The 14624-nt window shown below is 42.3% G+C and overlaps 1 protein-coding gene across 2 annotated transcripts in view; it reads right to left on the bottom strand.

Moving 5' to 3' along the window:
• The window catches only part of RAPGEF5 (Rap guanine nucleotide exchange factor 5), a 234995-nt gene that overhangs the window by 155441 nt on the left and 64930 nt on the right, over window positions 1–14624 (bottom strand). For both annotated transcript variants that reach the window (XM_070369748.1, XM_070369747.1), the window contains exon 6: window positions 10762–10828. In XM_070369748.1, coding sequence (XP_070225849.1) covers window positions 10762–10828 — 67 coding nt within the window. The remainder of the gene's footprint in view (window positions 1–10761; window positions 10829–14624) is intronic.

Below are 14624 nucleotides of genomic sequence, written 5' to 3'. Positions count from 1 at the left end.
ACCAAGGGATCAAACCTGGGTCTCCCATACTGCAGGCAGATTCTTTACCATCTGAGCCACTAGGGAAGCCCTCTCTTCAGACACTACTGCCCAAAAAGGAATTTCTCCACTGTATCAAACCCAACTCATAGGTTCATCCAGAAGGATGAACTAAAGGGATCCTAGCCACTGTATATGCTTCTGGACTCAGAAAGGATGTAGCAGATTCTTGCGAAAGACAAACCTTAAAGAAAACAAGGGAAGGTTCAGGAGAAAGACTAGACATGGCAAAGGAGAGGAGTTTCAAATGAGTGAGAGGAGTGAGACAGCTGACAGACAGCCTTGGGGAGCTGGGGTCTTTGAGTTTCCTGTGTTATGCTTTTGGTGACACAGGACAATTGGTTGTTCATTAAGACTCAGTTCCTGGTGCCTCTCTGAAAAGTATTTCCCAAGAGATTCTATCTAAGGAAAAGATGACATGGGAGAAGAATCACAGGCCCGGGTTAAGTCCCTAGTTAATGAGAGGAAAATCAGGTCCTTTTTACCTGTAAAGCAGGATTCCAGAGAGGGAAAATGTGAGATGACTTTTACTAGAAAGAATGCTAGGAAGCATCAGAGAACAAGTTCATGGCCGATGGAAAACTGATGGAGTTAATGTCACAACTTCTAGACATTAAGCAGGGAAAGACTTTGCTGTGAAGTTGACAATGTGCTGCAGTTATAACCACCTCTTCTTTTGTCTTTTGTCTTTTTTTCCTAGAGAGTTGCAAAAAGAAATTCCATCTCAAATCTCTTCTTCTCTAACACTTGCACCAAAAGTTATGTGTCCTCTTGACTTCTTGGGGTTTCATCTGCTTCAAGATCTTCTAGGACTTACAGCAGTAACCTTCATTTGTCATTTGGGTTAGATTTTTTTTTTAAGGTCAGAGGCATTTCTCAGAGGAGTGATAACGTACCCTATGAGAAGGAATTTGGGAAATACCACTAAGGACATCAAATGCAGAGTGGTTCTAAACTAAAATTGGATGAGCTGAAGAAAATGAGCAACAGCATAGAGCAGAGACATACCAAGAGAGAAATCTACACTGATGAAAATCATCAACTACATCAGCTTTGAGGAAGAATATGAGGGCGCCAGGAATGCCACTGGCAAGATGGTGGAGCAGAAGGACATGCACTCATCTTCTCTGTGAGAACTCCAAAATTACAACTCTTTGCTGAACAACTACTGACAGGAGAATGTTGGATCCCACACACAAAAAAAGATACTCCACATTCAAGGGCAAAGGAGAAGCCCCAACAAGACAGTAAGAGGGGTAAAATCACATTTAGAACCAAACATACCCGCCAGAGATGCCTGGAGAGCTCAAACAAAACCTTGAGTACACCAGGACCCAGAGACCCCACAGAGACTGAGCCAGACCTGTGTTTCAGTCTCCTGCAGAGGTATGTGTCAGCTGTGGCCAGCCACAGGGGCAGGGGCTCTGGGTGCAGCTACCTGAGTCACAAAACCTGTGATATAAGCCCTCTTGCAGGAGGTCACCATTAACCCCACCATAGAGCTGCCGAGGAGATAACCTACAAACTGTAGAACAATTATATCAAAAAAATTCTCACACTGTTAAGAAAGTTCTAGGACCCACAAGAGATTTCCCAAACTGGGGATCTAGCAAAGGGACTGAGAATCCCCAGAGAATTTGACTTTGGAGGGCAGCGGAATTTGATTACAGAACTTACACAGGACTGGGGAAACAGATTCTTGGAGGGCACAAACAAAACCTTGTGTGACCAGGACCCAGGAGAAAGGAGCAGTGACCCCACAAGAGACTGACCCAGACTTGCTGTGAGTGTCCAGGACTCCCTAGTGGAGGTGTGGGTTGGCAGTGGCTGCTGCAGGGTTGGTGCACTGAGGGCAGCAGTAGGTGCATGGGGCCTACTGAAGGAGGCCCCATTATCTTCATTACCTCCACCATAGTTTGGCCTCAGGTCAAACAACAGGGAGGGAACACAGCCCCACCCATCAACAGAAAACTGGATTAAAGATTTACTGAGCCTGGCCCCACCCATCAGAACTAGAACCAGTTTCTCCCACAGTCTCTCCCATCAGGAAGTTTCCATAGGGCTCTTATCCTTATCCATCAGAAGACAGACAGAATGAAAACCACAATCACAGAAAACTAATCAAACTGATCACATGACCCACAGCCTTGTCTAACTCAATGAAACTATGAGCCATGCTCTTTAGGGCCACCCAAGACAGACAGGTCATAGTGGAGAGTTCTGACAAAATATGGTCCACTGGAGAAAGGAATGGAAAACCACTTCAGTATTCTTGCCTTGAGAACCCCATGAACAGTATAAAAAAGCAAAAATATAGGACGCTGAAAGATAAACTCTCCAGGTTGGTAGGTGCCCAATATGCTACTGGAGATCAGTGGAGAAATAACTCCAGAAAGAATGAAGAGACAGAGCCAAAATGAAAACAATGCCAAGTTGTGGATGTGACTGGTGATATAAGCAAAGCCCAATGCTGTAAATGGCAATATTGCATAGGAACCTGGAATGTTAGGTCCATGAATCAAGGTAAATTGGAAGTGGTCAAACAGGAGATGCCAATAGTAAACATTGACATTTTAGGAATCAGTGAACTAAAATGGACTGGAATGAGCAAATTTAATTCAGATGACCACTATATTTACTACTGTGGGCAAGAATCCCTTAGAAGAAATGAAGGAGCCATCATAGTCAACAAAAGAGTCTGAAATGCAGTACTTCGGTGCAATCTCAAAAATGACAAGAATGATCTCTGTTCATTTCCAAGGCAAACCATTCAGTATCACAGTAATCCAAGCCTATGCCCCAACCAGTAATGCTGAAGAAGCTGAAGTTGAACAGTTCTATGAAGACCTAAAAGACCTTCTAGAACTAACACTCAAAAAAGATGTTCTGTACATCATAGGGGAGTGGAATGCAAAAGGAGGAAGTCAAGAGATACCTGGAGTAACAGGCAAATTTGGCCTTGGAGTACAAAATGAAGAAAGGCAAAGGCTAACAGACTTTTGCCAAGAGAATAGCAAACACCCTCTTCCAACAACACAAGAGAAGACTCTACACTTGGACATCACCAGATCGTCAATACAGAAATCAGATTGATTATATTCTTGGCACCCAAAGATGGAGAAGCTCTATACAGTCAGCAAAAACAAGATGTGGAGCTGACTGTGGCTCAGATCATGAAATCTTTATTGCCAAATTCAGACTTAAATTGAAGAAAGGTAGGGAAAACCACTAGACCATTCAGGTATGACCTAAACCAAATCCTTTAGGATTATACAGTAGAAGTAATAAATAGATTCAAGGGACTAGATCTGATAGACAGAGTACCTGAAGAACTATGGCCAGAGGTTCGTGACATTGTACAGGAGGCAGGGATCAAGACTACCCCCAAGAAAATGAAATGCAAAAAGGCAAAATGGTTGTCTAAGGAGGTCTTACAAACAGCTGTGAAAAGGAGAGAAGCTAAAGGCAAAGGAGAAAAGGAAAGACACACCCATTTGAATGCAGAGTTTCACAGAACAGCAAGGAGAGATAAGAAAGGCTTCCTCAGGGATCAACGTAAAGAAACAGAGGAAAACAACAGAATGGGGAAGACTAGAGATCTCTTCAAGAAAATCAGAAATACCAAGGGAACATTTCATGCCAAGATGGGCACAATAAAAAACAGAAATGGTATGGACCTAACAGAAGCAGAAGATATTAAGAAGAGGTGGCAGGAATACACAGAAGAACTGTACAAAAAACATCTTCATGACCCAGATAACCACAATGGTGTGATCACTTGCCTAGAACCAGACATCCTGGAATACAAAGTCAAGTGGGCCTTAGAAAGCATCACTACGAACAAAGATAGTGAAGGTGATGGAATTCCAGTTGACCTTTTTCAAATACTAAAAGATGATGCTGTGAAAGTGAGGCACTGAATATGCCAGCAAGTTTGGAAAACTCAGCAGTGGCCACAGGATTGGAAAAAGTCAGTTTTCATTCCAATCCCAAAGAAACACAATGCCAAAGAATGCTCAAACTGTGGCATAATTGCACTCATCTCACATGCTAGTAAAGTAATGCTCAAAATTCTCCAAGCCAGGCTTCAACAGTACATGAAGCATGAACTTCCATATGTTCAAGCTGGATTTAGAAAAGGCAGAGGAACCAGAGATCAAATTAACAACATCATAGAAAAAGCAACAGAATTCCACAAAAACATTTACTTCTGTTTTATTGATTACACCAAAGCCTTTGACTGTGCAGATCACAACAAACTGTGGAAAATTCTTCAAGAGATGGGAATACCAGACCACCTTACCTGCCTCTGAGATATCTGTATGCAGGACAAGAAGCAACAGTTAGAATAGGACATGAAACAATAGACTGGTTCCAAAATGGGAAAGGAATACATCAAGGCTGTATATTGTCACCCTGCTTATTTAACTTATATGCAGAGTACATCATGTAAAATGCCGAGCTGGATGAAGCATAAGCTGGAATCAAGATTGCTGGGAGAAATATCAATAACCTCAGATACGCAGATGATACCACCCTTATAGCACAAAGTGAAGAGGAACTAAAGAGCCTCTTGATGGAAGTGAAAGAGGAGAGTGAAAAAGCTGGCTTAAAACTCAACATTCAAAAAAAGAAGATTATGTCATCCAGTCCCATCTCTTCATGACAAATAGATGGAAACAATGGAAAAAGTGACAGACTTTATTTTTGGGGGCTCCAAATTCACTGCAGATTGTGACTGCAGCCATGAAATTAAAAGATGCGTGGTCCTTGGAAGAAAAGTTATAACCAACTTAGCATATTAAAAAGAAGAGATGTTACTTTGCCAACAAAGTATCTAGTCATAGCTATGCTTTTTCCAGTAGTCATGTAGGGATGTAAGATTTGGACTATAAAGAAATCTGAGCACCGAAGTATTAACGCTTTTGATCTGTGGTGTTGGAGAACACTCGTGAGAGTCCCTTGGACTGAAAGAAGATCCAACCAGTCCATCCTAAAGGAAATCAGTTCTGAATATTCATTGGAAGGACTGATGCTGAAACTGAAACTCCAATATTTTGGCCACCTGATGCAAAGAACTGACTCATTGGAAAAGACCCTGATGCTGGGAATGTATCAGGGAGGAGAAGGGGACGACAGAGGATGAGACGGTTGGATGGCATCACCGACTCAATGGGCATGAGTTTGAGCAAGCTCCAGGAGTTGGTGATGGACAGAGAAGCCTGGCGTGCTGCAGTCCATGGGGTCACAAAGAGTTGGAAACAACTGAGCGACTGAATTGATGAGAGTGTACGAGTGCCTACTTAAATGGTCCCCGGGTATTAGATTCTGTTCTCATCCAATTCTGACTGCTCTTCCTAAATTCTGTACACTATATTTTTTCATTTGAATTCATCTGTCAAGACATGGCCACAAACTCTTCTCCATTACTATCACCAGGTCAGTGCGGACACTCAGCACAGTTCTCTTTTACCGTCTGAGTGATGGCTGACTTCACTGGACAAACAGCACAGATGACCACATCACAGCTCCCCCCACAACCCTTTCATAAATGCCACACATACAACCATGTCATCAAACATGCATCTAATATGTTCGATTCACAACTTAGCCTTGCTCACATCAGCTCAGCAGTTCAACAACTGGACCATGTGAATGAAAATCACCAGACCTTACTAGGATGTTTGTTTTCTTATTTCTACAATTTACATCAAGAAAATTTAGCCTGAAGTAACAGAAATAAGCCAACATGGTTTGTTTAGGATGTTGATTAGCATGACCTGAAGTCCAGAGTCAGTTTTTATCTCCTCTTTAATCATGTCCATGTTGCCACTTCCTGTCTTTGGATAATGCCCAAGTTACTTCTCAGTTCTTGAAAATGTCTCAAAGTTTAGCTTATTTCCTAAATTTACATCCTAAGAACTATGACTTTGAAAGCAGTATTCTACTGACTAAAAACTCTTCTGTATGTCTCTATGTCTAGTTTATCCTGGATTGTAAAACAAATATATAAAAGTTGTATTATCGATTCTAAACACTCTTTTTGTCACGTACCCTGGGAGAATTCATGTTTAAAGATAAAATAATGCTCAAAACTTCCAGGGTAGGAAGTGGCAGACTGTGTCATCCATGGGCTCCTTCTAGCCTGCCAGCTTTATGTGACTAACAGAGACTCAGAGGAAATGAAGAAGAGAAGGTTTAAAGTTAACAAAATGTGTTCAGTCAAAAGATATTAGAAAGGTGGCTAAGATGTTAAGGCAGAAAACCTATGTACACAGGGAAAGCCAAAGTATTTTCAGATAATAATGCCCAGGGTGTGACAGTCGAGTTCACATAATGGGAGAAGTCTATTACAGTCATGCCCTTTTTCCTTAAGCTGAAAACTTCTTACAAGGTTTTCCTCTGAAGGTTTTTGGATGTCAGGCACTTGGGAAGGTCACTAGAAACGTAGATGAAACATTTTTACTGTTTATGTTTGTATAAATCTAGCATAAAATCTGTAAATCTGACCGAATTATCAAGGCATTTTTATTTCTATATACACTGCCTTCTCCTGTTACTTTAATATGAAAACTCACTTGTGTTTTCTTCCAGGGTAGAATTTTACATATTATTTTTTAGATGAAAGGACCTTTTTCCTGATGAACCTAAGCTGAGACTAAGAGATAAACTATTTAACAAGGAGGATTTTTTTTAAAAAAAGAATGCTTATTTACAAAATGCCCAAGTTTGAGGAAAAGGAGATGAATACACAGGGCAGTAAACTGTTGCGGGAAACTGCTCTCCCCCTTCCAGTGACCTCTAATTACACAAAAGCTCTGAAGAGCACTTTAACAACTCCGCTTTACAGATGTCACTTCTACCTTCCCTTAATGCATTTCAGGGTCATGCTGGATGCCAACTGCCACTTGAGTGATGTATGCAAAAATCTCCCATCCTCTGCGGTGTTAACAGCTGGGTAACAAAGCTTTCAGACCACTGCCAACAGGAATAACTACACTGTGAAGTGGGGAAGCACACAGTCCCTTCATAAATGCTTACACAAGGAACCAAGGAATTTTAGAACTTAGATACTGTCAAGTCCGCCACTCAATTTGGCCAAAGTTATACTGTTTGAAAGAATTAAGAATCAAGGTCTACATTCTCAGTTCAAAGATAGTTTCATTATTCCAGGCTGGTCAGCTATCAATTCAAGACATGAATTTTTCTCCTATTGACAGTCAATTCCTAGGCAGGTTGATAAAAAGTCCAGGGGTCCCCAAGGAGAGACGGGTCTGGAATTCTCAAGGAGGAAGAAAGGACAAACTTTTTTTCCCCTCTACATTCCTTAGGATTATATAACAATAATGTATCTTGCCTGAGGACAGTTTCTGGAAAAACCTTCTGGCTAATCCTGTTATCTTAAAATGCAAATTATGGAAATGGGTCTAGTAAGGTCTTTACAACCTCCAGACATTCTTTTGATTCACTGTAATAAGTAAGAGTATAGAACTCCATTTCTAACACTAGCGAGGGGGCACTCTTTTTGCCCCCTTCTGATGTCTATGTCAGAAGCTTTCTCTATCTCTTTTATACTTTAATAAAACTTTATTACACAAAAGCTCTGAGTGATCAAGCCTCGTCTCCGGCCCCGGATTGAATTCTTCTCCTCCGGAAGCCAAGAATCCAGATGTTTCTCATGGTCCAGCAGCAACCTTTCACTATGTCCTTTATTCTCATTTCTACTCTAGCACCTCACCTCAATTTATTCAGTCTTTTAGCTTAGAGATTTTTTCCAGTAAGATTACCTCAACCAAATATACAACCATCACTCTGCTGTCCACCCCTCCTTTCTAGAAGTTCTCTTGAATTTTACTTTCATGGTATAAACTTCCACTTCCAATAAGTATATCCACTTCTTATCACAGTCTCCTCATCTCCCTTTGTTGTTATTGTAAAGTTGTTAAGTCGTGTCTGACCCTCTGTGACCCCATGAACTGCAGCACACCAGGGTTCCCTGTCCTTCAGTATCTCCCAGAGTTGGCTCAAACTCATATTCATTGAGTTGGTGATGCCATTCAACCATCCCCTTCTCCTCCTTTCCTCAATCTTTCCCAGCATGAGGGTCTTTTCCAATGAGTCGGCTCTTTGCATCAGTTGGCCAAAGTACTGGAGCTTCAGCTTCAGCATCAGTCCTTCCAATGAATATTCAGGATTGATTTTCTTTAGGATTGACTGGTTTGATCTCCCTGCTATCCAAGGGACTCTCAGGAGTCTTGTCCAGCACCACAGTTTGAAAGGATCAATTCTTCGCTGCTCAGAGTTCTTTATAGTCCAACTTTCACATCTGTACATGAGCACTGGAAAAACAATAGCTTTGACTAGACGGGCCTTTGTTGCAAAGTGATGTCTCTACTTTTTCATACACTATCTAGGTTTGTCATAGCTTTTCTTCCAAGGAGCAAGTGTGTCTTTTAATTTCATGGGTGCAGTCACTGTCCGCACTGATTTTGGAGCACAAGAAAATAAAGTCTGTCACTGTTTCCATTTTTTCCCCATCTATTTGCCATGACGTGATGGGACTGGATGTCATGATTTTAGTTTTTGGAATGTTGAGTTTTAAGCCTCTTCTCCCTACCTCCCCCTTATCTTGGGTGCTGCCCAAGACTGCACCTTCCACTCTGCTCTTCAATCAACAACCTGGACTGGTTCCCATAACGCTAGTCCCGACCTTTCTGAGTTCCAGATTCACGTCTCCAGGTGTTTCCCGAATATTTTTACACCCTTATGTCCTCAAACTCAGCGTGTCCAAAATTATGTCATCTCTCCTTCCATATATTTTACTCAGCTTCCTAAGAGTATCATCACTTTTCCACTAAGTTCCCAGCTGTGGTTACTTGAGTCCTCCTCTACATTTACCTAGTCCTACTGATGTTTTAAACAATTCTTTATGCTCCTTTTGCTTGTGGTTCCCCAAAACACCACTAGAAACTAGGTTCTCATCAGCCTCTCAAACTAGATTTTCATCCAACTCATCTTGTTTCTTAAATGTCTACATCATGTTAATCTGTTGTTCAAAAAGTATTTTACTTTTCTTTATTAAATCCCACAGCCAGAGTACACATCCTCCACCTGCTCACAGCCTGACCGCTTTCAATGCTGATTCAAGTCCAGTCTCTTCAACCAAGCTCTCTGTTGCTGTTCTTGGATTCACTATCACACACTGATTGTTGGTGCTCAGCTGTCAGTTGTTTTATAAGCTAGCTTTTTAATGTGCCTGTCTTCCTGGTACGGCTGTAAGAACATCTTACATAGTCACTGCTTCTGAAACTTACCTATGTTACATTATTTTAAAAATGAGGCCCAGTGATTAGGAGAATATGACTAAGAAGTAGAAAATCCGGAGTTTAGATCCTGGCTCTGATCCTTTTTAGATGGGTGACCTTGGGCAGGTTACTTAACCTCTAGAAGCTTTCATGTCTATAAAACAGAGATAATGCCACCTATTTCACAAGGCTTTAGTGAAGTGTAATGTGTACATGTGTATGTGTACATACACATACAAACACACAGTGTGTAACACAGTATTTGGTACACAGTGAGTGGGTTTTTTTTTAAACAGATCGCTATTAATGACTTTGCAACCCACAGGTATTCCTCTTTAGTCAATATTTTAAACTGCAAGTGAAGTGAAGTGTCAGCCACTCAGTTGTGTCCAACTCTTTGCAACCTCATGGACTGTATGTAGCCCGCCAGGCTCCTCTGTCCATGGGATTTCTCAGGCAAGAATACTGGAGTGTGTTGCCATTCCCTTCTCCTGGGGATCTTCCAGACCCAGGGATCGAACCCTGGTCTCCTCATTACAGGCAGATTCTTTACTTGTCTGAGCCACTAGGGAAGCCCTTTAAACTGCAAAGCTCATGTTAAACATATTGTATTAGCACGCTGTCAAGATTCCATTGCATGTGAAGTTTTATACTACTCATCACTATATTTAGCCAAAAATTACTTTTCTAAGCTACATTCTAGAAGAGTAAGAAAGACAACTTTTAACTTTCAAGCTGTGCCCAGATGCCAAAACTTGGGGTGTGAAACTATACAAGATCAGTTTCATTTCACATACATAACCCAATCCAGCATGATTTTCAGCAATCACCATTTTTTAAATACAGTTAAAGAAGTACTCAAGAAGCTTTGGGAAGGCTAGATTTTGTGAGATAGGATTTCTAGAGCCTGTCAACAACCAGAGTTTAATGATTAGTGACCATGGCCAGCTTCTTCTGGGAAGAAAGGGATAAGCTTTCCCTCAACCAACAGGTTAATTACTGACTCTAATTAATGGCTTTAAAAGACATAATGAAAATGTTGTAATCCAGTACATTAAAAACTGAAGAACTGATCTTCTGTTGGTTGAGTTGATCTTTTTTTCCTCCTAATGAAACATATAGTCCTTTCTCCTTTGTGCAGTAGGTCACAGCTTTCCCTAGGTTAAATCATACAGTATTTTTTTTTAAAGTCCTTCTCTAAGGTTCCAGGAACTTTCCATCAACAGAATCTGTAATCTTGCAGGAAAGGCTGCCTGAGAGCAGAGCAAGTTAATGCCACTGTCTCTTTCGCCCTGACTTGGGCCTCCCACAAGCAGCCACAGGGCAAGTGTCTCTCTACATCACTACCCACAGTGCCTCCCTTCCAAGACCCCTCATTATTTCTGCACTCCTGGGCAGGGAAATCGCATGGCCTTACCGCAGACGTTAGACGGGCAAGAATTTCATCACTGCTCTCTTCTGAGTCTTCAATTTTCTGATGAGATCTTTGAAAAACAAAGAATAAATTACACTTTAGCTTTGCCTGCTCACATTTATTCACTGAGTTATGGGGAATACAGGGTAAAGAACAGCATTATTGCTTCATACATTAGTGAAAGTAACTTATGTGAGTAACATGGTGACAATAATACCATAGGAACGCAAGTTGAGGCAGCCCAACGATTCCTTCAAAATCAATCAGCAAGAGCCTCTTTCCCACACATCAATTAAATCCTAAGGACTGCTACTGTTCTCCAAATGAATCGAAGAATAATCCTGACTCACTATACTTACTAACATGGGTATGCACAGAGAATAAGCAGAGGGTGAATATAATGTGGTTAAGTATTGAAATTCCTGGTCAGTCTAAATTAAATCCAGATTCTGAAAATATGAAACGTGAATTTTCTACTATATCTGAGTTCCAGCCAACAAACAAATTTATTAGGAAATAGTCTATTATAAGCCTTGTCCTGTGACAGGAATTATATGGATCCCAATAGCACGAGCACTTTGTTCTTTTTTATGAGACCACAGCCCAGTTGAGAAGAAAATTATGCATGTGTTAAATAACTAAGGAGACAAACAACGTTTACACAGTGTGGTATCAGTTTGTTTAGAAAAATCACCTTTCTAATGTAATTCATGAAAAATTTTTCACCACATAAATGTACATTGCTAACATATAAAATCTACTTCAAACAAACCTTATAAAAATTACATTTCTTTCTCCTGACCTGGTCAAAGGGAAAAACACTGACTAATGCCAACTGAATATATATAATTGTCTCCCAGATCTATTTCCACAAGCAATTCCTTTCAGCACCTTCTGTGGACTGGGAGGGCGTTGGTGGTAATTGCTCTGCAGAGCAGCCCCGTGGCACTGCAGTCCACTGATGGATTTCAATCTCAGAAACTGCAGTGGGCCAGCATGAGCGCAAGCCTTACAGGGCAGAAGGGCTTCTCCTGGCTCCTAAGAGAGCTAGGAGAGGCTCTTGGACAAAGGAAAAGCAGTCGGATCAGTTCTGGCACTGGCTTCCGGTTTCTGTAAAAGTCACTAAACCCTTTCAAAGGAAAAATGTTCCACCCTTCAGGTCAGAAGAATGACTTACAAACTACCACCTTTACAAGAATGGCATGTCACAGGTATGGAGCAGCGCAGGCATGTTGTCCAATAACTTAATTTTTGGTGCAGCAAAGCCTCTGAAACATGACCTTGATAATTAATATTTCAAACAATAAGCTTTATTATTAAAACATCTACTTACAAGGTTTCCATACACATGAAGTTACACTGAGAAGAGACTAGAACGCTTTATAACCTAAGCCACCAAAGCAGGTTTATAAGATTATGCTGGGGTGACAGAACAGATCTGAGAGGAAATTAGGAGCTGAGAATGTTAGACACAAGAGCACCACCAAGGATTTCAAGGCCCCGTCGGTATCTGCGGTGAAGAGCAGCTGGTGGTGCCATCTCTTGCTCAGCCCCCAGCAGACACCTGAAGGATGAGTTTGTGTGCATGACGTGTTTCCCATTAACACAGATTCTGTTGTGAATGCATTTTCAACAAACTGCCGAAAGGAACTCAAAACTCCAAGGGAAGCTCTAGTGTATGTGACTGATGGGGGCTACGCAACGAGTAACAGCCAAGTTGTTGGGAGTTCAGTGACAAATACTTTCATCTCTGTTCAAGCAAAACTATCTTTCATCATGCTTCTAGCACAAAACATACCCCTGGCAGAAACGTCTCTCAAGGAAGCACATCTAAGAGAGACAGAGCGATGCTCTCCTGAGCGCCGTCCTCCAGCTCATGTCCCGTTTTTATCCCCTCAATCACCACAATCTATACCCAGAACTCTCAAGTCTTTCTCTAGCCCCTGAATCTTCCCTGAGCTCACCCTGTGCTTCCAGCTGCCCTCAACATGGCTCTAGGTGGCAATCTCCGAACACTGTTTTCACTCACACGGGATCTTATGAGGCCCTCAGATCGACATAACTTCCGGTGACCTTCTCCTGTCTCCTGCCCTCAGTGGTACTCCAGTGCCTCTCACCACTCGGCTTCACGTCACCCTGTGGTCATTCCTCATCTTTCCATCACCATATCCTCCTCTGCTCTGCTTTCCTGCTTTCTTCCCCACAAGCCTTTCTGGGAGGCTCTCGCCTCCATAACATACTTTAACCAGCTTCTAACCAGCTTGTCTCTGCTTCTCCTCCAGTATCTGATCTTCTGTTGATGCCAGGGTTCTCCTCCTACAACCCCGATGTGGTCCTGCTCTTCTCCAGACCCACAGCTTCAGGGACTCTCCCACTGCCTACCTGAGAATTCAGAAGACTTCCTGTCTGCTGAGGAGCCCCAGGTCCACCCTGCTGTGACATGGGAGGCAGGCAAACAGTGGGGAGCATAAGAGGGGCGGATGGAAGAGAGAAGGACGATGCTCCCCCACTCAGCTTCCCTCCTCACCACTAGCATCCCTGCCCAGCTCAATGCCAAAAGGCCCAGAAATACCAGACTCCTTTTCCCTCGTAAATATATTTTTGCAAAATAAGATAAAATCTGATTATTTTACGATGTAAATACCCATTTGTGCAACCCAGTGATGGTAAAGTTCTCACATATCGGATCAAAACAGATGACCAAACAGAAGGGGCATGGGAGAATAAAGAAAGAACCACCCGTAACACGTAGCACACCATTTTACACATGAAACTCAGGCATCCATGGATTTTAGTATCCATGGAGGTCCCAGGAACAGCCCCCCACAAATGCCGAGGGAAGGCTGTACTTGCATCTTAAGGGGGCTGTGCTGCTCAGTAAGCAAGAGAGGAAGAGAGACACTCCGGAGAGACAGGGCAACAGAGAAACCCTGGTTGGACTCAGCAGTAACGGCAGTGGCAAGGTGATGAAAGAAAGAGAAAAGGAAGTGACCCTAGGAAGGAAGACCCATCCCTGAGGATCTGTGCCAGCAGGAAGCTCTGGCCCAACTGGAGTCCCTTTTATGATTTCCTAAGGCCACTTGTCAAGGTCTCTGCCTGGCAACAGTGCAAGCCTGACCCCATGATCCTGCAAGGGAAGTGCCGAATCCTAGTGTTCTGGGCAATACGACACAATGGGAAAGACTAGAGATCTCTTCAAGAAAATTGGAGATATCAAGGGAACATTACATGCAAGGACAAGCACGATAAAGAACAGATACGGTAAGGACCTAACAGAAGCTGAAGAGATTAATAAGAGGTAGCAAGAGGACATGGAAGCAACCTAGATGGCCAGTGACAGATGAACAGATTAAGTAGTTGCAGTACATATATACAATGGAAATCAACCCTGAATATTCACTGAAGCACTGATGCTAAAGCTGAAGCTCCAATACTTTGGCTACCTGATGTGAAAAGCCGACTCACCGAAAAAGACGCTACTGCTGGGAAAGACTGAAGGCAAAAGAAGGCAGCAGCAGAGGATGAGACAGTTAGATGGCAACACTGACTCAATGGACATGAGTTTGAGCAAACTTCGGGAGATAGTGAAAAACAGGGAAGCCTGGTATGCTGCAGTCCATGGCATTGCAAAGACTCGAACATGACTTAGTGACTACAACTACAGTGCTCTGGGCAGATGTCTCTGTGAGTTCAGGAGGTCTGCAATATCTAAGGATGCTGTTGTAAGGACACAGGAATGGCAAAAGCCAGTGCACCTCTACCCTTGTTCCCCCAACCATCAAACAGGACACATTATCGTTCCACTCAATCTGCACTAAAAACAAAACAAACCCCTACCTCTCTACAGGCTTCTCCACCTTAATTAC

This window comes from Bos mutus, chromosome 4 (genome assembly GCF_027580195.1).
Source record: "Bos mutus isolate GX-2022 chromosome 4, NWIPB_WYAK_1.1, whole genome shotgun sequence".
Classification (NCBI taxonomy): domain Eukaryota; kingdom Metazoa; phylum Chordata; class Mammalia; order Artiodactyla; family Bovidae; genus Bos; species Bos mutus.
Note: the sequence above shows the minus strand (reverse complement) of the source record. Positions and strands in the feature narration are given on the sequence as shown.